The sequence below is a fragment of the Castor canadensis genome, chromosome 8 (assembly GCF_047511655.1).
Source record: "Castor canadensis chromosome 8, mCasCan1.hap1v2, whole genome shotgun sequence".
Taxonomy (NCBI): Eukaryota; Metazoa; Chordata; class Mammalia; order Rodentia; family Castoridae; genus Castor; species Castor canadensis.
The window spans coordinates 6,223,213-6,248,250 of record NC_133393.1 but is presented as its reverse complement, the minus strand read 5'-3'; the positions used below and the strand labels follow the sequence as shown (position 1 = coordinate 6,248,250).

Genomic DNA, 25,038 nt, shown 5'->3' with positions numbered 1-25,038 from the left:
CAACTCTATCCTTTATCTTCTAGGTGACCTTGGGACATTTCTGTGATCTCTCTTTCTGTGCCTCAGTTCCTCATCTGTAACGTGAGGGTAACAGTTCCTGCATCATAAGGTCGTTGTGAGTAGAACAGCATCTGGCACAGAATAAGTGCTATTATATATTTGCTATTATTTTGCCTCTGAGCTATTGTGAGGATTAAATGAGATACTTTCTGTGCCAGGTGTTTATTACAGTGCCTACAACTTAAGAGTACACATCTAACAAATGGTGGTTTATTATGTAATAATAAGTTAGGTAGAATCCCAGCTGTAGAACCCTGGTAAAACTCTGCCACTGCAGCCTCTTTGTCCATGGAGACAGCAGAATTTACATCCTAGCTCCAGGTAGGAAACTGCAGGATTGCAAGAGTCTGGTGACTGCCTGGACCTTGCAGCTCTGTGGCCACCCTACCCCCGCAGAAACACTGGTTGCCTTTCCAGCTGTGCTGCTTCACCCTGAGTCACACACACATGAGTCATCTCTTTGCTGGGATGCATTTACCAGAAGGTAGGCCAGGGTTGATTTGTTTCAGAGTGGCTGGAAAACAAAGTAAAGATGAACTCCTAACCTCAGCCACCCTGGACTGGAAGAATGTGATGGTGGGCAAGCGTCAAGGACACAGAGAACATGAACTTGAAATCAGACAAACTTTCCTTTTCTCTCTCTGTCATCCTCTCAACAAACATCTACTCTATGAGAGGCACTGGGCTAAGGGTTGAAACATGGAGCTAGAAGAGGCTGCAAGTCCAGCAGGGGGTTGAAAAGTATGTATAGTTACACTGCAGACAGCTGTGCAGTCAAGAGGCTACCCCAGTGGTAGCCTGGGAGGCTGGGCTGTAGTTGGGGTAGAGGTGCAGGGGCCTCTGGCCAGTGAGAACAATTTTCCAGGGAAACCCAAGAAGAGACAGGTGGTGGTACAGCATCCTAGGCCCAGGAAGCAGCATTTGCCAAGGATGCAGAAAGGAGCTAGAGCATGGAGAGGTAGAGTGAGTAACAGGGTTGTTGTGAACAGCCTCACTGAAAGGGTGTGGACTTTAGCCTGCAGGCAATGGGGACATATCCAAGAACTCAAATTAAACAGGAAAATGATGAAACATGTATTTTGGAAAGTTTGCTTGGCAGTAGTCAACAGTGGCAGGCTGTTGTGACCCAGGTAAGGGCCCATGGGGCCTGAATTCAGGCAGGAAGAAAGAGAAAAGTGGAGTAGAGCTGTCCAGAATGGAGAATGGAGAAGACATGGTGGCCTACCTCTGATAGGGAGTTAGGCACCAAGGACTTAGAAGAGACAGGAGGTGAGTGAGAAGAGATGTGTGTGTTACTCAGCCTCTCGTCTCTGCTCTGCCAGTGGCAAGGTTAACATTACATTTTTCTTGCCTTCTTCACAAGGGAGAATTAAAAAACACTAACTAGATAGCAGCATATTTGAAATATAACAAAATAACTAAATGCATGCAAGGTTTCATTATCAAGACCATATTATCAGGAAAATGGGATTTCTACTCAATCATACAAGCACAGTCTAAAATTAATGAAATGATACTTTCTGAGACTTCACATTATCTGTTCTAAAGTCTTTTAAAGGTCACCTGCCTTTCTTTACTGCATATATTATGGTTCCAAAGAGAAGACCACTGCCTTAAATCCTTGAACCAAGAATGAATGTACAGGGACTGGGGGCATGGCTCAGTGGCAGAGCACTTGCCCACCCATGTACAATACCATAGGCTCAGTTCTCAAGCCCCCCAAAAAGAATGTATGAACAAGTATTCTCTTGTGTTCCTTCACTGTTGAGAGCTGCATGCTTGTGTGTGTTCATCAGCTACAAACTGTGCACAGGCTCTAGGGTGAGTACTAGAAGGTGGCAGTGAGCAGGTGGGCACAGCTCCTGCCCTCTTGGAGCTTAGGGGTACACACCAGATCCTTGTGTACTTAAAAATCACAGGCCAAGGAACTACAATTTTAATAATAAAACCCAACCAACTTGATTAAAAAACGACTGAAGGACTTGAATAGATATTTTTCCCTAAGATGTACAAATGGCCAATAAGGGCATGAAAGACTGCTTAACATCACTAATCATTAGGGAGATGTACATATAAACAGTCTCACCCCCACTAGGATGGAAGAAGGAAGGGAGGGAGGGAAGAAAATAATAAGCGTGGGTGAAGATATAGAAAAAATCAGAACCTTTGGTGGGAATGAAAAATGGTGTAGCCACTATAGAAAACTGTATGGGAGATCACAAAGAGCCTCTTACAGACCATGTTGAGGTAGGTGGACTATCCTAAAGGCAGTAGAAGGCCTGGCAAGACTCCACTTACATATTTATGAAGGCCCCACTCCTCCATATGAAGACTGCATTAGAGTGGTAGGAGTGGAAGGGGGGCAGCAGTCAGGAGGCACCTGCGGACCTTCCAGGAGGTGGAGAAACGGTGGGAGATGGGGAGAGCAAACTCATCAGAAAGAGGTGGCTGATGGGACAGAAAAAAGCAATAGGTGGACTAGCAGTGGGGAACAATTCTCAAGATCCTTCTGGAATCTTTCACAATATTCTGTAAGCCTCCTGCACTGTTTCAGAATCCTTCTATGTGGATTACATTGTCTGCATGGAGAGACTTCAAGGATTTTGTCCATTTCTCAGGTCTGCCAGTTTCCAGGAGAAGAAAGAATAAGTTGTTCACTAATTCTTATGAAAGTGTTCTCAGTACCCAAGTCAGAACTCCTAGTCCTTGCAGACGGCTCCTGCCTTGCATGGGCTCTCATGAAGAACGTGAGTGGACCCATTGTAAATTTAGTTCATAGGAGGATAAACCTCAAGCCAGGCATGGTGGTGCATACCTGTAATCCTAATACTCAGGAGACTGAGGCCGGAGGACTGAGTTAGGTGCTGGCTTGGACTACATGGTGAGACTCCTGCCTGAAGAAAACCCCACATAAACCAAAACCAAAACCAAAACCAAAAGAAGCCTAAGTTTCAGCATGGCTCTGGGCTATTAAACCAGAGAGGTGACTGACAGTAAGTCACAGCAATGCCTACAGGGACCTGGACGGGTAGCACCAATGAGAGAAGTGGTCCAGGTGCCCTACAGTATCCTTTCCACACAAGGCCCATTGCAGAAAGCAGGCAGTATTCTTCCTTCCACAAAGAAAAATGTTTTTAGTTGTTTTTCTTTACATGTCTCAGTCTCTTGGTCTTTCACATCTCCGCTTTGAGAAACAAGTGTAAGAAATATCCATTTCCTTTTTCTTTTTTAAAATATGGTACTGGAGTTTGAACTCAGGGCCTACACCTTGAGCCACTCCACCAGCCCTTTTTTGTGATGGTTTTTATCAAGATAGGATCTCAGGACCTATTTGCCTGGGGTGGCTTTGAACCATGATCCTCTTGATGTCTGCCTCTTGAAGTAGCTAGGATTACAGGTGTGAGCCACTGGCTCCCGGCTCCACTTCCTTTTAAACTTTACTGAAAGAAGTACAACGGTTTAAATTGAGATGTGTGGCAAGTATCAGGCAGTGTCAGCATTAGACACACTACAGAGGAGTGGTGACTGTGAAAAACTGAGCGTGTGTCCCACAGGGACGGGAGAGACTGCTTCGCAATCACTGTGGCCCTGGCAGATTCCTGGTATTTCAAAAGCCAAGAGAGCAATCTTTACAAGAAACCATCTGATTTTAAAACGTGGGTGACTAATGCAAAAATTTTAAAAACATGGTTTTTATTTTAAAAATACTCACCTGGCCAAAGAAAACACATCGGCAAGCCAACTCTGACCATGGGCCACCGATTTGTAACTTCTAGCCTAGCTGACCCTAACACCTTTTCAACACCAGCATTCTATGAGCCTTCCTTCCACACAGCCCTCTGGAATACATCAATATGCACTAGTACAGGAATTAACCCAGCTTTGGAAGAAAGCACTGTTAATATGATCTTCCTCTTGCTGATGGCTCATCCATCCATAGCCCATTAAAAATGGACACTTGCTCTGCTTGCCTGTGATCACAGTTCACAAGAGACCTGAAATCATCAACAGGAGCCTTGGCTTTTTGACAACCTCTGTGAACAGCTGGCCCTTTTGGGGAGTAACATTGCCCTTGATCTCCTGTTTTGTTTCCTATGACAAAGATATTCTCCTACTTCCTTTTGACATCACTGGTAAGCTGCTTCTCTCGCCTGCCTTTTCATAGTCCAATGCTGTTTGAATACCACTGTGCAGTCTCTGGCCTCCTCCTCTGGACCTGAGCTACCATTCTCTTATGCTGCAGTCCAGTCTGCTCTTCAGAACTACCGAGTCTCAGCGTCTGCCAGCAAAGCTTCTTTCTTTGTCTGAAACACTGATTGCATCACTGTAGTCCTTGGTCCCTTCTTTCTCTCCCAGTTTCTTTCCAAATCCCTGCAATTTTGGATCTATAAAATTGACTTCTACAGGTTTCTGGGCTGACAGCTAACTGTGTGTTTTCATATTACTTCAAACCTTTTCTACTACACAGTAAGCCTGCTTTATTAAGATTTATTACACAAAGTTTTGATCAAGCACAGTAAATTAGTAAATAAACATCAAAAAGAAATTTCCAAAAACCAAAAAAAAATGTTAATTCCGTGCACGTTAAGACAGCTCAGTTGATGTGGAAAACCTCTCAGTCAGTACCCCATTATTGTCAGCTGTGTTTAAATTGTTGTGTGATCTGCCCTTAACTTGGTGAAAATCTGCCTTCCAAATAGCAAATGGTACCCCCAAGCAAAGGAAATTGTGGTGACCCTCCCAAGCCAAAAAGGGCATGTAATGTGCCCTTCATTAATTTCAGTAACGAAGTGAAAACTTTGGATTTATTCAAAGGCAGCATGTCTTTAGTGAAAGCCGGGTGGAGTTAAGCGAAAAATGAATCAAGCATCCAACGTACAGAGCTGAACTGTGTGCATCCGAAGCGCGTGTGGTTTTGCTCAATAGTGGTCTCCTTACAATCACTTAATCACAGATACCAAGAGCCTACCGTATCTAAATCCAGAACACAGACTTGAAAAAAATCACCAAGAACAAAACCAAGAAGCAGATGGGGACGGGATGTAGCTCAGTGGTAGAGCACGTGCCTGGCCTGGCAAGGCCCTGGATTAGATCCTCAGCTCTGGTCCCCACCCACTTCACCCCCACAAAAAAAAAAAAAAAAAAAAAAAAAAAAGAGGCAAGCAATCTCCTGAGGAGACTATTTACAATTCGAATCAGAGACAAATGGTTAATCTTGCTAATATGTAAAAAGCTCCTAGAACACAGGGATAAAAAGATAAAAAAATCATCAGAAAAATGGGACATAGCATAGGAACAGATAAGGGAAACACAGATGGCTTTTATACACTTAAAAAGATGCTAGCCTTACAGAGAAGAGAAATGCAAATTAAAACTACACTGAGATAGCATTTTGTACCTATCAGATTGGCAAATATCCAAGCTTGACAATACACACTTGCTGAGGCAATGGGGAAACAGGCTCTCTCTTACACAATGCTGGTGGGAGTGCAAAGCCACACTACCTCTTTGGAGGGGAGATCACAAAGGCATCAATCCTTTGAGGCCATCAATTCAATTTCTGGGAATTTATCCTATACTAGTACTTCCCACAATAAAAATGACATGCATAGCCATGTTTTTTTTTAACAGTAAAACAATACTGAGTTGTTTTCATTTATAGGCAACTGAAAAATAAACTATAGATAGATTTGAGTATCTCTAATATGAAAATCCAAAATCTGCAATGACCCAAAATCCAAAAATTTTTGAGTACCAATCTGAAGCCACAACTGGAAGATTCCACACCTGAGCTCATGTGACAGGACGCAGTCAAAACATGAGGCCACTAAAAAAGTCCTACAAAATTACTTTTGGGTTATGTGTATCAAATGTGCATGAAATCTAAATGAATTTTGTGATCAGATGTGGGTCTCATCTTAAGATACCTCACTGCTCATATGCAAATATTCCAAACTCTGACATACTTCTGGTCTCACACTCTTGAGGTGAGAGATAATGAACCTGAGATGCACCAGGGCTATTCAAAGTGTGGCCACACATTGCCTATTAGCTTAAAAATGCACATTGTTGGGTCCAACTGGGTCAGAAACTCAGAGTAAGAAGCCCAGGAATCTGTGTTTAATACTTCCAAGTGATTCTGACCAGTAAAAATTAAAGAAGATCCAATATTAACAACATCAGCAAAACAAAGAACAACAGGTAAACCTAATCAGGGGACTTGGAACAGCGGTTACTCTGGGAGCCTACTGCCTGGAAGCTGGAAACCCTGTATCTTGATACAGATTGTAACTAAATAGGTACGTTTATATGTAAAAATTCAGCATGATAATACCCTTTTTGTGAAAGTACTGGGGATTAAACTCAGGATCCTAAACTTCCTAAGTAAGCACTCTACCACATGAGCCACACCCCAGTCCACATTGCTCTGCTCTTACGAATATGGCACTTTAAGCCAGGCCTGTAAGATACGTGGGAGGGTGAAACTGGGTTCACTGTCGTTCCAGGCCAGTATGGGTAAAAAACTTCACAAGACCCCATCTAAACAGAAAAAAGCTGGGCATGGTGGTATGCACCTATCAATCCCAGCTACGGTAGGAACAGTAAAATAGGATCACTGCCTTCCTCCTTGCCCCCCCCCCAAAAATAGTATGTGCAGTTTACTGAATGTGCTACAAATTGATATGAAATTGTTAGGTCTGGAGAACTAAGGCAGATGAGGGGGTATCCCATCCCCCATGGAGGGCACTAGCATTCCTACATCCTGAGGAGATGGAGGCCTGCATTCCTGCATCTAAAGGAGAGATACAGATCTGCCACAGGGCTGATGAGCAAAATGCTCTCAAGATTGTCCCCTTCCCCCCAATAAAGGTGCAAACCAAACCAGTTCACCTGAGAAAGCCACGAATCCATAGCCAATGAGAAAAACCCACCTAATCCAGAGTTAGAATGTCCATAAAAGCCCCAGCCTTCACCTGTGTAGTGAGCTAGGGGCTTCCGGGCTCCGCTGCAGTACCTTAGCTGTAACCTTTCCTTTCTCTCTAATAAATCCCACTTTATGTACCGGCTTTGACTCATCATTCAGCTGCCTCACGAGCCAGTTCCCTGGCCTGTGAAGGCAAGGACCCTCGAAACCGGCACGTAACATTTTGGCAACACATGAAGGGACCCAATTTCTTCTGAACCAAGGTCAGTATAGGTTGTGCCAAACTGGGAAAGGCTGCCTAGGAATGTGACCGTGAGCGTCCGGCACTCCGGTGGAGTCTGTTCCAGGAGAGACAGCTCCCCCCACCATGGCCTAGCTATGGTGGAACTCTCAGGCTGACCCTCTCTCTCTCTCTCTCTCCCTCTGTCTTGTTAAGGAGGATTTCTCCTGTGGGAAACTGAGGAAAAGCTCCGAGCCCATTACAGCTATACAGCAGGCAATCTGAGGAAACTCAAGACGCCAGGCCGGGGATTATGCCACACTGCCAATGCTACATGGGTGGAACCCGACTTCAGTGTGCGCCAAAGCTTTTTCTTTTTTCCTCTCCTTAAACTCTAACACTCTCTTTCAAGATCTGACCTGCTTAAGAGGAGGTCCAAAAACAGCCGGTGGGAAGGAAAGTTTGTCATCAAGCCAAAAAAGGTGTTCTGGCCAGGGCGCTCCCCAGTGTCACCCAAGGGCTGGAGACGCAACTTCCCAACCTGCCGTGAGGTTCCAAAGGTGACTAAGTCTCGGACCTCTCCAGCCATGTCCGCGGCAAACAGACAATAAGATCTCTTACGCTTCCTTCAATGGTTTCCGTGGCCCGAGAGTGCAGGTCACCCCTTGCTTACAGTGCTCCAGTACTGCCTCGGGCAGGATCAACCTGGACAGCAGGGATCCTGGAAACTCTCTTTTCCCCCAACCCTCAGCCTCTCCTTCCTCTTTCCCAAGCAGTTTTAAATAACTGTGGACTTCCTTCAGTGAGTTTGGAAAATACATCCGTTCTGCTCCCTCCCTGGTCCTGCCTTGTCCTTTATCTGTGTCTTCCCCTTCCTGGGCTTACTGGGATCCTGACTTCCCATGAAAAACTTGTAGCATGGTACCTTATGGCTTAAGTTATTCCAACCAGTTTACCAGCCCTCTCGGTCTCCCATCTCAGTTGCTAGGCACCAGCAAGGCAAAAGCATCTACAAAAAAACTGCGGCTGTCACGCTCATGCCCTAACTCTGCCCCCACAAGGGGAGGAGGGAAAACAAACAGGCATGCTCCTGCACAGGGATGCCGGCCCACTAGACACAGCGGGAATGCCTGCCATAGAGAGGACCCAGCACATCCTAGGCCACCAGCCACACGTGGCGATGGCTGCAGCTCACCGCCACTTCCCCAAGGTGGATGAGAGGAAAAATAAATGCAAGCAGGCGTGTGTACACAGGAAGGGGGTTAGGGCAACAGGCCGCAGGATGGGATCGCTCATCCCGGGCGTGGGAGGGAGCAATGGCACTTTGGTCAAACCCGGTTCCCAGCCCCACCTTTCGCCTTGGGCCTGACCGACCCAGCCCTCATAAGCTAATGTTATCTCAAGGTTACAGTCCCAGAAACAGCAAAATGGACGTTACTGTGGTCTCTAAACTTCTTATTTAAAATTTCCTATACGTTTGGCCTCAGCATAAATTTTCCCTCCAAATATTAGCACTAGTCGTGCCTTATGGTACTGTTATTGCCCCAGGACGCCCTCTGAATGCCCTTCTCTAACTTTACAGATGATCCATTCCTTTGTTAAAAAGGTAGCCTTTATTAAAGAGGCTGCCTGCTGTTAGATAAAAGGCAGGATCCTAGTGTTTTTTTGTTTTTTTTTTCTCACTGCATGGGTCAGGTGGTCTAACCCAACCAGTTCACTTTCCATGGTCCTGACCACGGATTGGGGGCAAGTCACAAGACAGGGACGCCTGGACTTGTGGATAAGGTCATTCCCAGTCAGGACGCTGACAAGAAGGGAACTGACCCAGTTTACTGCTGTCATCTTTCTAGATGGACCTGCCCCCTTCCAGTCTTCTGGCCTGTCTATTAAAACATTGAAAGGAAATGTTGGAAGCTTTGTACTAAGGCCTGGCCTCTGTACACCTCAGGTGACCAAGACAAGTGGCCTTCACAGGGTTCCTTAAATTGCAATACCATACTCCAATTAAACCTTTTCTGTAAAAGAGAGAAAAAAAAATAAACTGAGGTCCCTTATACAAATTTTCTTTTATCTCTGAGACCACCCAGATTGGGTCCACAACTCCAATCTAGATAATCAAACGCTGGCCATTCTTTGTAAGCCACAGGATAAAAATGGTGAAGGAGGACCAAAAAAGCCCCTTATCAGTGACAAGGCCCCCATCCCTACTGCTCCACCCTTTGCCCTACTTTCTAAGCCACCCTAGTATTCAGAACCTCCTAATGGGTGCTTCCCCCTTCAAGAAGCAATGGAAGGAAGAGGGAAAATCTATGTCCCCTTCCAGTTATCAGATCTAAGGGAAATTAAAAAAAAAAAAAGATCTGGGTAGCTATACTGATGCACCTGACCGATACATTCAAGCCTTTATCTCTGACCCAAACCTTTGAATTGGCATAGAAGGATATTATGCTTCTACTAGACCAGACTCTTTCCTCATTAGAAATGCAATGGGTTCTAGCCCAGGCTACTCAGGGTGGAAATGATTACCATTTACAGTGAGCCCCAATACTAGTGGCACCTAGAAATGAGGGAATAAATGTGCCTACCTATAGGGGCACAGACAGTCCCCTTGACAGATCCACACCAAAAGGGGCTGATGATATATCTCAAGCAGTAGAGTGCCACTTTACAGGCATAAAGTCCTGAATTCAAGCCTCAGTACAGCCAAAGACAAAAAAGATATTGGGACTAAGGAAGTAGCTCAGTGGGAGAGTGTCTGCCCAGCATGTGCAAAGCCCTGGGTTCAATTCCCCAACATTACTAAATAAAAAAAAAAATGGTAAGAAACATAAGTGGCGTTAATGTCACTTCAGCCATCTCATAGTGGAAAAAAGTAGTTTAACCTAGACCAGATCCCTCATTCTTCAAGTGAGGAAACTGAGGCCCAGAACGGTTCAGAGACTTGCTGTCCAGAGTGTCAGGTGTCAATGTAAAATAATAACTTTGCTTTACAGCAAGGCCCTAAAGAAAACCCCCTTCCCTTTCTGCAGCATCTTAAGGACGCTATCAGGAAGCATACCACAGGGGACAGAGAGTCACAGGAGAGAGAGGTTCTCCTCAAAGATAAATTTCTAACACAGCCAGCCCCAGATATTGTAAAAAACTCAGTCTGTGGCTGAAGGAGAAAAATCATTGGATCAATAAATACAGCTAGCCATGTCTATATACTATAAATGGAATATTACTAAGGAAAGAAAAAGACAAACACCATGACTTCATTGCAGCTCTCAGAGAAGGCCCCAACTGACTGGGGCCTACATCTTGAGTTTGCCACCATGGTGGACAGGAGGGGCACTTCTGAAAAGAATGCTTAAGGGGGGACAGCCCGGGAGACAGCCCCACCCCCACCTGGGACCCTGCTCTCTGCAAGGGTAACCACTGGAGGTCTAAGTGCCCACATCTCCAGATGGAAGGTGAGGTGCCTCCTCCTATGGATTGATGGGTCCCAGCCCCCTGTCCACACTCCACTTCTTGGCATCCATGTTGAGGAGCCATAATGGCAGAAAAGCAAAAGGTCATTTTCCTGCTAGACAGTAGAGCCCATTTCTCTATCTTACGTTCAGGGCAAATCTGGCCAGCCCCTAGAGCGCTAATTTACCCAGCCTCTGGCTTGCCCTTGGGGAAACCTCCTCTTCTGTCATTCTTTCCTCATAGTTCCTGAAACTCCAGTGTCCCTGCTGGGATGGGATTTACTATCTCAACTAAAAGCTCAAATTCTCCTCCCCCCAGGCAGCTATTTCTGCTGCCCCCTCCTTCAGGAACAAATAGATCCCACAGTGTGGACTGATGGGATGAGTGTAGGGCAAGCCTGGACGGCCCTCCCTATTCAAATAAAACTCAAAGATCCCTCACTGTTTCCAAACCCAAAACCAATATCCCCTCAAGCCTGAGGGAAGATGAGGCCTATGCCTATCATAAAACAAGGGCTACTAATTAGTTTCTCCAGCCCCTATAATAAATTTAAAATTCTTATAAAAGTTAATTTTAAAATACAAGTTACAAAGTAAACAAGTAGAAAGGATATAGACAGGTATTGAGTGTATTTTTTAAAGAAGTTAAAGGGAATAAAAGGAATTTTTTTTTTTGGATGAGAAACGATTTTATAAAGAAGGGTTTGTCCTAAAGATTGTTTCAAATATGGAGAGGAGAGATAAGGAAAAACCATCAAAGGGTTCAAAATATTATATAGAGGTCTGAGTAAATCTTAAAAGTGTATAATAAAAGCTTTGTTGTGTGATAAAGTTAAAGTTGACTATAATCTAAGAGTTGCCTAAAAGATTTTTTGGGTCATGTCAAACCAAAATCAAATTCTCTATGTCTATAAAATAACAAGGTTATCTTAATATTGTTCTGCTGTAAGTAACATCTAAAAAAAAACTGTTATAGGGAAAGATTTTTATCAAAAAATTACTTGTGTTTTCTGTTGATCTTGTCAAGCTTTAAGTACTACTAAATCAGAGTTCATTTATGTATTTGCTCATGTGTCTTAAATGACCACTTTATAACTGTGTGGTGTCTATACTTTATCTAAATATGGTACAAACATTTACAAAGTTAAAAGTGTCAATTTATATAAAATAATAAGCTAAAGATCTCTTTTATCCAAAAGTGTTACATTTATCCTAAATCCTGACAGCCCCTGCCTCCCACAGGTCACCTACCTAGGTGTGCTCTTAAAGGGACAAACTCACTCCCTAAGTCATGAGGGAATCAACCCAATCCTCCATTTCCCACTCCCCCATACCATAAAAAACAGCTTAGAGCTTTCTTGGGAGTTACAGGATTTTGTAAAATCTAGATCCCTAGATATGCAGCCCTTACCAGACACCTTTTTATGCTCCTACTAATATTCCTATTCGGGTCTTGTATAATAAATGTTCTCTCCAGATTTATATCTCAACAGGTCCAACAGATCACACTCCAGCTTTTAGTCAAGGAATACTCACCTCAGCCTAGGCATGAGCCCTCCATCCCGTTCTACTGGGGCCCCTAGAGACTACACGGGTCAACCCCTGAGACAAGTACCCTCTCCCTATCCACCCCCCCAGATGAGTCATCATTGTCCCTCTCCCCAACAGCAGTTGGATGCTTGTCTCAGAGGGGGGATTTGTTGGGTCTGGAGACCTAAGGCAGATGAGGGGGTATCCCATCCCCCATGGAGGGCACTAGCATTCCTACATCCTGAGGAGATGGAGGCCTGCATTCCTGCATCCTAAAGGAGAGAAACAGATCTGCCACAGGGCTGATGAGCAAAATGCTCTCAAGATTGTCCCCTTCCCTCAATAAAGGTGTAAACCAAACCAGTTCACCTGAAAGCCATGAATCCATGGCCAATGAGAAAAACCCACCTAACCCAGAGTTAAAAAGTCCATAAAAACCCCAGCCTTCACCGTGCAGCGAGCCACCAGCTTCCAGGCTCTGCTGCAGTTCCCTAGCTGTAACCTTTCCTTTCTCCCTAACAAATCCCACTTTATGTACCGGCTTTGACTCATCATTCAGCTGCCTCACGAGCCAGTTCCCTGGCCTGTGAAGGCAAGGACCCTCAACACCAGCACGTAACAAAATGATATCCAGGACACATTATTTAGTGGAATAAAAGCAATGCATAGGAGAGAATATACAGTTTTCTGCCTATTATGTAAAAAAGTCAGGGAAGAAAAATAAGTCATTGTATTTGCATAAAGCAACTCTAGAAGGCAGATAAGAAATCCTGGAAATAGGGTCTGATGATGTAGGTCAGTGGCAGAGCACTTGCTAAGCAATGGTGAGGTCCTGAGTTCTGTCATGAGGGAGGAGGGAGGGAGGAAAGGAGGAATGGAAAAAGGAAGGAAGGAAAGAAGGAGGGAGGGAAGGAAGGGAGGAAAGGAAGGAGAGAGGAAGGGAGGGAGGGAAGGAGGGAGGCAGGGGACTCAGGAAATAGTGATTGCCCACAGGGGATGGGAATGATAGGAAGGAGGGGGGGGGCGGAACAAGACTTTTGCTCTGCCACTTTTTATACAGGTTTATATTTGAACCACATAAGCATATTTTATATCCAAACAATAAATTTTACAACAAATGTTTAAATTCTCCCTGATTTGCAAAATGAAACAAACAAAAAGTGGTGTCTTCTCCACCTCACAGTTCATAGTGGCCAGGAACATTCATGAAAAGACCCACAACTCATCTCTGGAGCTGCTGTTTGCCTGTCATGTAATCCAAGGTCTGAGTCACGTACCCCTTCTGCACAACAAGAATAAACCAACTACCCTTTCTCACAAAGCTTTAAGTATAGAATAGAGCCAGACATGGTGGTACATCCAGGTACTAGAGGTGGAGGATGGCAAGTCTGAGGCCACCTGGGGCAAAGGGAGCCCTTTCTCAAAAACAAAATAAAAACAAGCTGGGATATGGTTCAAGTGAAAAGACACTTGCATAGCATGCAGGAGGCCCTGGGTTCAATTCTCAGTACCACAGGGGGAAAAATAAAATATATAACTGACTTATAAAGTGCCGTGCAAATAGATGACATTATGACTTTTTCCAACAGGAAAAACCAGAAGGAACAGATCATTTGCTTTGATTAGCCCCAGAAAAATTCCTATTAGAGTACTCCTTTAGGATAAATAATACAAGTGGCAGTTACAAGCCAATTATTGGCTGTGCACTATTTTGAGCATGCTTGGTAAGTGACATCATTTAGTCCTCTACTGTAATCCTAAGTATTATCCCTGTTTACTGACATGGCAGCTGAGACTCAGAAACAAACAGAAACTGTGCCTGCAGGACCTGTAGCTAGTGAGGACAAGACCAGGACTACAGATGCCAGAGCTAACCCCATCATCTCCCCATCAGGCCTCTCTGCTTCCTAGCTCCCCTTTGCTTTCATTAACACTGAAAGCATGTCACAATCCCCAAGGTGTAGGGACACAGCCTTAAAGGGGATTCTGACCTCCACCTATGCTCCGTCCTCTGGGCAGCCTGGCTACTCCCTCTCTGGACTCCTCAACTGGAAAAAATGACCAGTGGCATTTTAACTACAAGCACCATGATGGTTCTCAGATAACGACATTGTGAACACACGCAAACATTCATGTGCACACAGTTATGGGTTGAATTGTGCTCCCCTCCAACATATGTTGGAGTCTTAATCCCCAATACCTCCAAATGTGATTTTATTTACAGAGATAACAAGTTAAAGTAAGGTCATTAGGGTAGACGCTGCTCCATTATGACTGGTATCCTTTTTTAAGTGGAAAATTAGACAAAGGCTCAGACACACAGAATTCTGGTGAATGATGTGAAGAGACACAGGGAGAAGATGGCCATCCACAAACCAAGGAGAGAGGCCTAGAAGAGATCATTCCCTCCAGCCTGAGAAGAAACACACAACACACACACACATACACGCACACACACGCACGCACACGCACACGCACACACACAGGCGGCAGCCCAGGCAACTGAAGATACAACTGACATATTTTCCAATTTTTTTTTTCAAGGTATTGGGGATCGAACTGAGGACCTCATACTTGTTAGGCAGGTGCTCTACCACTTGAACCATTCTTCCAGCCCCAGAATTTCAAAATCTCTATTTAACTTGAGATTGTATGCTTTGGAATAAATATATTTTCTTCAACTTTACCACAAGGTAGGAAGACAAAGGATAAATATATATATATATTTTAGTGTAAAAAGTGTAGCAAAGATGAAAGAAGGGTTGAAGATGGTAAGAAAAGCCGATAGCCTCTGAATTGTTTCCTTGAGACACCATTCCTTTTTATAAGGCCTTTACCAGAAAAGTGTATAGAATTTGTAGGATCCAGGCACATACTTCAGACCCCACTGCAGTCTTCAAATCTCTGGCTTCTTACAGCATGCCCTGGATGTGACACATGCATTCAGTAGGCTGTGACATGTGCAGAGTTCTTACAGCTGGGGGAAGGTGTGGACTTTGGGGAAGAAAAAAAAGCCACTGAGAACCATGAAGTTTGAAAAGTAATCTCTCAAGCAGCAATAGCAAAAAAAAAAAAAAAAAAAAAAAAATCAACAAACCCATTATTGAACTGAGGGCAAAAATACATGAGTAAGAACATCTGATCAGAAGAAGAGTATTCTAACTGGACCAGGAGGTAAAGGTCAGGAAAAATGGGAGGGGGAATCCAGGTCAGGAGGTTTGTATATGGCAAGAAGGGGAGAAAGCGAGATTCAGCAGGTCAGAGACACCCCTGTCCCCACTGGTCACAGGTTTCAACCTGAAAACTTATCCCACAACTCCATGGTTCTGTTTCTTTAAGCCTCTACAAGTGCCACACTGAACAGAATAAATTCTATGGGCTGTGACAGAGAATCGCATAAAATCAAGTCTAGGCTGGAAAGGGACACTTAGATTGCATGCATATGTTCAGTTTGTGAGAATTCATCAGGATGAATGCTTATATTTGTCCACCTTTCTGCACAACTGTGCAGAAAACTTTTTAAGTTTTCATTATTGAAAAAAAAAGTCAAATCTAGGCTGGCTGTAAGTCCTGGGTAGAGGCTCCCGCCATGGCCAGACACATTGGGGACTCTGGTTTATGTTTCTCTTATTCATGTAGGACATGTTGGCCGCTGGGCACAACAGGGCCATGACAGAGCACGGTCTCTGCCTCCCTGCTTGCATCCCCCGAAGCCCATTTAGCAAACCCAGCCTTTCTTCAGCTTTCCTGTGTCCTGGTGCTGCATGGGATATAGGCAAGCTGAACACCTCCTCTGCCCTTACTGGTGTGTTCTTGGGATCAATCAATTCTCTGAGTCCAGTTCCCTCAACTACAAGAGCATCAGGCCAGGCTGGCTGAGTCTCAAGTCTCCTCCAGCTGTAACAGCCACAGGTCCATGTTGGATAGCTTTCATCTGTAATCAAGTTAGGCTTCCATCTCCAAAGCTACTGCTGTCCACCTGTCTCTTCCTTTCTTGTTCCCATGAGCTCATCTTACAAAGAGGGGCTCAGTTTGATATGTGATACCAATCTTTCAAGAATATGACACAAGCAGGAGGCAACTGCAATTCCTGCCAGCCAGCAAAGGAAACAAGAACCACTCTGAGCCCTGGACAAAGGCCTTCAGCTGAATGAGGCTTTAAAACCGTCTGTCTGAGGTTGTTTTTATGGGCATCTCATCTCATCCTAGAAAGGACCATGGAACAATGGCCAAGCTATGGTGCAGGAGTTTCCGGGCTTTTTTTCTCTTACTACAAAACACAACACAGCAGATGACAATGATAAAACTGCCTGAAATCAACAGAGACAGGGAATGGATCCTTGTCACCCTTGGTCACTGCAAAACAAGCCCTTTCCCTTGAAAAGATTCCCCACCTCAGACTTTCTGTTCTACATGTGCAGCTACAGGCAGGATCAGGAGCATCAAAGCTACCAGGACTCCTACCCACACTGTTACAAATGTGTCCATGAATTCTTAAGGAGATGTGACCCCAGCGACTAAGAACCCAGGTGGTGATACTCCCACCTCCTCCATCCCTCTCCACACCAAATGTTTACAGAAAAAACAAAACTGGAAGAGGCCAGAAAGACACAAATAGAGTTACTGGAATTAGTAGGTTTCCTTATCTTAACCGCTGAGGTTCTTAAAAGCACAGGATTATTTATTTGAAAGCTCCTAACTGGAGCTATTTGCCCATGTAACTTGCAATTGGCTTCTCAAACTTTCGTAGCCACAGGATCTTCCTAAACTTTCATGACTATCTGAGGGTCTCGATAAATGTAGGTTCTGACAGTGCATTTCTAACAGGTTCCCAGGTCCTGCCCATGGTGCAGGTCTGTGGAAAATCTGAGTCACAAGCACTTAACAGGACTCCTTATGGCTCCCTATCTTCAGGAACCCCTGGGGTTAAGACCACCACTCTCCATTTTGCAGAGGAGGGATGGGCCAAGGACATTAATGGTTTGCATGTGAATGGCACAACCCAGAAAACCACATAAATAAATGCTTGGTCCCTGTGGTCTCACCTGTTCTACATCAGAAGGGAGGCAAATAGGCCTTGAGTCAGCTATGGGAAAAACCAAACTTCTATTATTTTGTGACCTCTTATAGTCTATACGTTTCTGACCATAATACCAGATGCCTTGTGGTATTTTAACAGAAGGAGACTCATAGTATCCATTGGTAAGACCAGAAAACTGGTATTTTACTCTTTGCCAGAACTGGGCAAGGTGGATGGTTACAGATAAAACTCAGGGTGAGGCTGAGGGCAGTGGCTCACATCTGTAATCCCAGCTATTTAGGAAGAATAGGTAGGAGGATAAAGTCCAAAGCTGGATCCCAGCAAAAACAAGAGACCCTATCTGAAAAATAACCTAAAAAGCAAAAAGGGCTAGAAGTATGGCTTAAGTGGTAGAGTATTTGCCTAGCAAGCACAAGGTCCTGGGTTTATGCCACAGAACCACAATAGAAACAAATAAACAAAGAGAAAAGAAAAGAAAAGAACAGAAAAAGAAATCCACAGTGGCCAAGTTAAGTTTGAACTTCAGACACACAATGAGTAATTTGTTAGTATTACCATATCCCATGCATGCCTGGACATATGCTACAAAAAATATGCTCATTTATCTGAAATTCAAATTTAACAAGCAGTCCTGGGTTTTTATTTGCAGCCTGGCAACCCTAGCAGGATTGCAGGCAGAAAGAAGGGGAGCGGAGATTTGATGAAAGTAGATGCTTCCTGCCTTATCACTATTGACTTTAAAGAGAACCAGTCAGAGGGACCCCAGGGTGGTGGGTACTCCATGAGGGCCACTACTGTGCTCAACTCTCTGCCTGGAGCCTAATTTTCTTAATTTGCTGATTTTAATGCAACAAAATCATATAGCTAGTGGTATGGGATGAACTGTGTCCCTCCTCAGAGCACTATGTTTGGAGACTTGACTTCCAGCACCCTAGAATGTGACTTTGCTTGGAAGTAGGGTCTTTGCAGATATAATTAATTAAGATAAGCTGGGAGGTTAGGACACAGATTGGACAATCACACAGCACATACAGAGAGCACTGTGTGAAGGCTGATGCTGCACGGCCAAAAGCCAAGGACCAGAAGTTGAGGCAAGGCCTAAAACAGATCCTTCCCTGTCCCCTTGACCTGACTTCTAGCCTCCAAACTGTGAGGCAATAAATGTCGTCATGTAAGCTACTCCGTTTGTGGTACTTCTGTTACAATAGCCCAGGAGACTAAATCTGGGAGCTGGGAAGAGGAGAGCAGAGAAGAAGGGAGTCAAGAGCCTCATCGACATTACTCACAGCTTGTTTTCCTTAGAACTTGAAAACCTTAGCGAGACACAGGGACATGGAAATGACAGATCACTTTGTATGGAAACAATCACTACTCTACTAAAATTCAACTTTAAACAGCGAGTTGAGCAAGGCACCCACTATTTAAAGAAGAAATCTTAGAATCTACCCTGGTTATACAAAAAACAATACAAAACAAAACAAAACAAAAGGATATATTTTCAAGCATGTCCAGCCCTAAAGAGCTTTTTTTTTTTTTTTGGGGGGGGGGGAGGGAGTTAGAAATCACAACCTTAACAGACCTGTTCTTGTAAAGCGTTTTCTCATGAGAAGTTTGCAGTTCTTACAAACCAAACATTACCATACTAGGTTGGTGATTAAGGAGCTGAAAACAAAACTAAGCAGGCTATTTTGATTTCATTGTCTCTCTCAACTATTTGCTTGTCATATTTCGAATAGCCCCAAATAACAAGATTGAAATGACAGACTATTTAATAAGACTTTATCTTCCATCTCTAAAAGTAACTAAAAACCCTCTGTCTAGCATGGATTCTAATGTACCTTTACCCAGGCCTCTGGTAAGCCTAGAGTTCTCCAGAAGCAGAATTCAGTAGTCCTACCCTGGAAAATGCTGACTCTCGCTAGCTCCATGCACCCTGGTAGCATTTTGTCACTAAAGCACACCAGGTGTTTGTCTCTCACCTGAGGACCTTTGCACATGCTGATCCCCATCAGGAATGTTCTTTGCTCTATGCTCCCACACACATCCCTCCCTATCCCTACCCATAGTCAAGCCAGCCTCTTGGAAAGGATGTCATCATCCTTTTATTTCTCCTGATCATATATCCTTATACGTTTCCTTTACCACTCAGTCACAATTAAAATTATTTATTATTTACTTGTTTGTTACCCTTCCCTTCCTTAAATTACTTTACACCAAGGGCCTGGTCCACAAATATTTGATCAACCAAATAACTAAGCAAACCAATGAAGGCATGATGTGATCAATCACGGCACAGTCCAGAGACTCTGTGGGAAGCTCTTTATGCCCAAGGGCTCTCAGTCCAATACCAAAGCACACAGCCTACACTTCTCATCCCAGTGGTGGAATGGATGCTTCAAGTTATCACTTGTCATCTACATGCTTCTCAAGTAAGCCTTGGTCACATGCACACTCACTTCCCTGGTTCCCAGGACAGTATTTTCTCCTGATGAACTATAATGTAGTGTTGGATTGTGATTTTTGCAATCACATTTCGGGGTTGACTTCGGGGAGAAATGGACTGAAAACATCAATGTAATATCTGATAGCTGGCTATTTCTTTATAAATTTACAAATTTGCATCCTGACATTTAAAAAAAAGCTTTACAGTTACAAAAATACTTTCAAAATCAGGATTAATAGATCATAAGTATGGGATATTCTGGCAACACATATATGAAGTCTTTAACTTAACTCAGGAATTCTAGCGGTAGGAATTAATCCTGAGAAAATATTCATGAATGGATCCAAAAATTTCACCACAAGAATGTTCACTGCAGTTTACAATAAAAACTGGAAGCTTAAATATTCAATAATATGAAGTTGATTAGACACTCTGTGATAGTTCCCATTGAGAATAACTCTGGGCTAAGCATGATGGGCACACCTGTAATCCTAGATACTCAGGAGGCTGAGACTGAGAGGATAATAGTACAAGGTCAGCCAGGCAAAAAAGTTATTGGGACCCCATCTCAATTGATAAAAGCTGAACATGGTGGCACAGACCTGTCATCCCAACTACTTGGGAAGAACAAATAGGACGACTGTGATCCAGGCCAACCTGAAAATAAGAGTGGGATGAAACGGGGTGAAGTAGGGACATAGCAAAAGCGGTAGAGCCACCTGCCAAGCAAGTATAAGGCCCTGAGTTCAAATCCCAGTAATCAAAAAAAAGGAAAAACTCTGGAGCTTTTCAAAACGCCTTGATAAAAGGAACAATAATTAATGACATGACATGGGAAATGGCCATAATTTTCTAATGCTCCCCAAAACATGTTATGAATCCATACCCAAAAATGTTTCAACTAAAATTTTTACTGAGTGGTGGGGTCATGTGTGGTTGTTATCTTCTTGCACTTATCTGTGGTTTATATTTTCTCTATATAATTGCTCATGTAAACATCTTTTGAAAAATGTTCATTTAAAAATAAGTCTAGGACTGGGAGTGGCTCAAGTGGTAGAGCGCCTGCCTAGCAAGTGCGAGGCCCCAAATTCAAACCCCAGCACCTCCAAGAAAAAAAAAATAATAAAAATAAATCTTAAGTCACAAAAAAAACCAAACACTATATGATTCTATGTATGTGAGGTACTTCATCCGTCAAATTCATAGAGAAAGTAGAAAAGTGGTTGCCAAGAACTGGGGGGAGGGTAGAATAGGAGGTGCTGTTTAATGAGTACATTGAAAGGTTTTTTGAGATGGATTGTAGCACAATGTGAATGCACTCAGTGATACTACACTATACAGTTAAAAATGGTTACGATGATAAATTTTAGACTGGGAACAGAGGCACGCACCTGTAATTAAAAAAAAAAACAGGTACGTTATATATATATTTAAAACCATACTATTTTTGATAGACGGTCTTGTGTTGCCCAGTATGGCCTGGAATTCCAGGTTCAAGAAATCCTCCTACCTCAGCCTTCCCAGTAACTGAGACTTCAGGCACATAACACTCTGCCCACTTATTTTACCACAATTTAAAAAATATGTCATTAAATCATAACTATAGCTGGATCTACAGGTGTCTCAAGATTTCTAAGTGACAGTGGTAAAACAAGCCTGACTTTGTCCTTCAACCACATGGCACTGAGTAACACAATCCACTGTGCTATCAGCTGGAGTGCACTGAGGAACGAGTGGCCATTTGCTTTGATTCCTACCCATGGTCTGGTTGAGGCATTTCCTGGCTCCTTGAGACTGACAGAGGCTGCACAGTTCATTCTTCCATGGCATGGAATCTTCTTCCTTTCTTGACAGTGTCCCTCATTTGTCTCTCCAAAAAAGGAACAGGTTGGATGTCCCAGAAGCATGAATTCTACTAGGGCCTGGCTACAGCGATTGCAGGGTAGGTCCATGAAAGATTCCTGGGTACATCCTCTATGGGGTACAGGGTCATGGATTTACTCCCAAAGTCTTTCAGCCATAGCTGGTGGAGCCAGACAAAGAAAGGACTCTTATCTTAAAGATACCTCACCTCTTCACTATAAAATGAAGAGAGGAGAACTGAGAACCCTGGCTGCAGAACCATGGTCTGAGCACTGGACTTGGGCTGTGGATGTGTTGATTTGACCCCTGCACCACTGTCCACAAAATTTCTAAATTAGTTACCAACATTTAAAAATCAGGTTATTTCTATCTAAAAATGAAATTTCTTCTGATTCTCTTGGGAAAAAGATGGAAAAATCTTAGCCATTGTGATAGTTGACCTTGATTGTCAACTTGACTAGATCAAGAGATCCCTAGGAGATTAGTAAAGCAGACTTCTGGATGTATCTGTGAGGACATTTCCGGCAATGATTAGATTGTGAGAGTTCTGACCTAACAGATGAAGTAATCCCTTGAAGGTTTTGTAGTATCACAGCATTGCTGGGAAATGGTGAAAAGTAGGAGGTGTGGGGGCATGTCTTTGTGGGCTATATTTTTCTTGAACCCTTCCTGCATTCCCCCTTTCTATGCTTCCTATCTATCATGAGGTGAACAGCTCTTCTCCACCACACAATCCCATAGCCATGATGTTCTGTGTAGAGCCAAGTGACCACAAATTGAGTTCTCTGAAACTGTGAGTCAAAATAAATCCTTCCTCCTTCAAGTTGTTTCTGTTAGGTATTTGGTCACAATGTACCTAACTAAAACAGTCACTCTATGTTTACAACAACCTATGTTCCAACAACTGGCTGGAGGTGAGCAGCAGCTACCTTTTCAAATGGGTTCTCTCTCTCCCCAGCTCAGCCCAGCAATGCAACTGCCCAGCCCTACTGCTGCTTGAGTTGTAGCTCCACATCTGGAATGGAAAAAACTCATGAGGACCATATGGTACTTGGTACCATGCCAGCTAGGCTCCCTGTAGAATCCTGGAAAGACTGAGTGACTACAAGCCAGCTTACGATGCAACAGCTAGGGTCAGTGGCTTGCATGATGGTCTCGTGTTTAAGACATGGTTTACTCCTGACTCCAACTCAGTCACAGTGCAGCTCTTGTCCCCACCATATTTCCACGTACTATCAAAGTACAACATCTTGCCCAGTTTCCTCATTGAAAAACTTAAAAAGGAGGTCAGGGTCTTGAGAAGAAATCAATGCCATGGGTCTCAAGTCATGTCCACAACCAGATGCTTTAGGGGAAGGACTCAGAGACACGTGAAGCACCCTATGGTACAGTGCTGTTCACTGGAGAACAGTGGGAAGGAGGCTCCTAGCTGAAGATACAACACTGCTACCCAACGGTGGGAGGACACTGGAGGCTGAGGTTAGATATCCAAAAGGTCATAGATGTACAGATGAAAGGGAAGTTTTCCAAGTCCTTCATGGTTAACAAGGCTGTGGGAGAGGACAACCAGTGCTCTTCTTACCTGCTGTAGGCACACTAACATTATACTGAGGTAAGATGAATAGGAAGGCAGTCTTGGCTGTGACCTGGAAAACAAAGGAGAAAAGTTCTAGTTTAATTTCTTGGCCACATTTAAAAAAAAAAAAAAGTGGAGCCTGCTACCAGCTCCCAGGGCCTACCCCTTTTACATCTCAGACCCCCAAACCTCTTGGATTAAAAATTTTACTGAATACAGAGTTAGCATCAGTTTTTGTTCCATTTTTCCTTAATGACACCCCTGACCCCATACCTGCACTAAAAACCAAAACAAACTTGGGACCCAGATGGTATTTAGACTTATACTGATTGCAGACAGAAGGAAACAAGCTATTTGGCAGGCTGAGAACTCACAAACGATGATACAGATCTCTCTGACATTCATTCATTCATGGGGTGACAACCTTCAAGGGGCTCAGGTCCTGCCACCGTTTCCCCAGCACTTAGGTTACCTGCATGTTGAGCAGTAGCCCCGAAAGAAGTCTGAGCTTCAGAAACAGAGATCTCCAGCTGCTAATTTCATATCTACCCTTCTGTGGGGCATGATTTGTTTATTTCGAAAGCTGCCTGTAGTTTTAGTTGTGCTGTGAAAAACCCTGTGGTTGTCACCTGGTTATTAATAACCAAATCAGTACTGAGACAGGTAAACTACTGGGGACAAATGATAAAACATGAGCATTTGAAACTCAAACTCTAGAATCGACTGCCTGGGTTCCAGTGCTGGCTCTGTTAGCCATGAGCAAGTAATTTTACACTCTGAGCCTAAGTTTCTGGTCTATAAAATCAGGGGTGCAGCTGGGGTGGCACTGGCCCAGCTGTTAAGTGTTGTTTACAGCTCCCCAGATATACAGCTGGGCTGAGCCACCCCCACACTGCTCTGAGATGTGCACCAAGGGCAGGTGAGGAGCAGGCACTGCCCCAGGAGGCCTCTAAAGACACCTCACCAAGAGGAGTTCCCAGTTCTCCCCCAAACACAGAGGTCATAGAATGCACTTCAGGAACAGAGGGACAAATACACTGGAGCACAGCAAAACCAGTGTAGAAATGAGTGGTTGATACAGTACAGGTCCTCCTGTCACTCCAGTGAGAGGTGGAGGTCTTCAACCTATACTATACAGGCAAGGCCTTCTTTTAAAAAGTAAAAGTCCTCCTGGTGAACAAGACCTGTTACTCAGTGGCATGGTGTCATTTACTTCCTGTAGCATCCTTTCATGTATTTGTGCTGATGTCCAAAACATGTTCTACCAATATCAGGGGAAAATCCAATGAGAAGGAACTCTGGAAAATAATGCACTATCCAACACACAGGTTTCCCCATTCCCTACCCTAAATTAATATTGCTTTGGTCCTTAAGAACTTGTCCAGCCTTCATGACCTCCCTTTCAGCCCAATTTTCTGTATTTCCTTGAGAATAGATGAGTTTGTTTCAGTCAAAATACTCTACTTTCTCTGTGTGTGTGTGTGGGGGGGGATTAGCCCCTGTCATTTTGTTCCCTCCTTCTATAACCATCTCCCCTGCCATTGAGTTTATCAGCTAGAATCTCACTCATCCTTCGTAACCCTGCTCAACAGTGACCTCTCTGAGATGCTTTCCTAGATGCAGGGGGTGGGCCCTCCCTCACTGTGCTGTATTTCATGATTGCTACCATCTCCATACAACTACCGACTGCTCCTGCCAGCTACTGCTTCCTGTGCTTTCATTTATCCCCAAATGCTCTCTCAAGTAACTAACCCAGATGCATGTAGTAAGTGCTTAATAACTGCTCACTGAGTAAGATGAAAATACAAAAGCCAAATCTGCTTTGCTTAACTGTCTCTGTTCCTAATCTCTAGTGGGAGCTGCTTCCAGAGCTGGCACTTGGGCTACCCTCTGTTATGGACAGCCTTTTCCTCAAGACCCATCCAGCCCCT

General features: G+C 43.9%; 1 protein-coding gene across 3 annotated transcripts in view; it reads right to left on the bottom strand.

Annotated features, from left to right (window-relative positions):
- Tram2 (translocation associated membrane protein 2) overlaps window positions 1–25,038 on the bottom strand; it is a 79,726-nt gene that overhangs the window by 18,362 nt on the left and 36,326 nt on the right. For all 3 annotated transcript variants that reach the window (XM_020184771.2, XM_074081958.1, XM_074081957.1), the window contains exon 2: window positions 23,114–23,177. In XM_020184771.2, coding sequence (XP_020040360.1) covers window positions 23,114–23,177 — 64 coding nt within the window. The remainder of the gene's footprint in view (window positions 1–23,113; window positions 23,178–25,038) is intronic.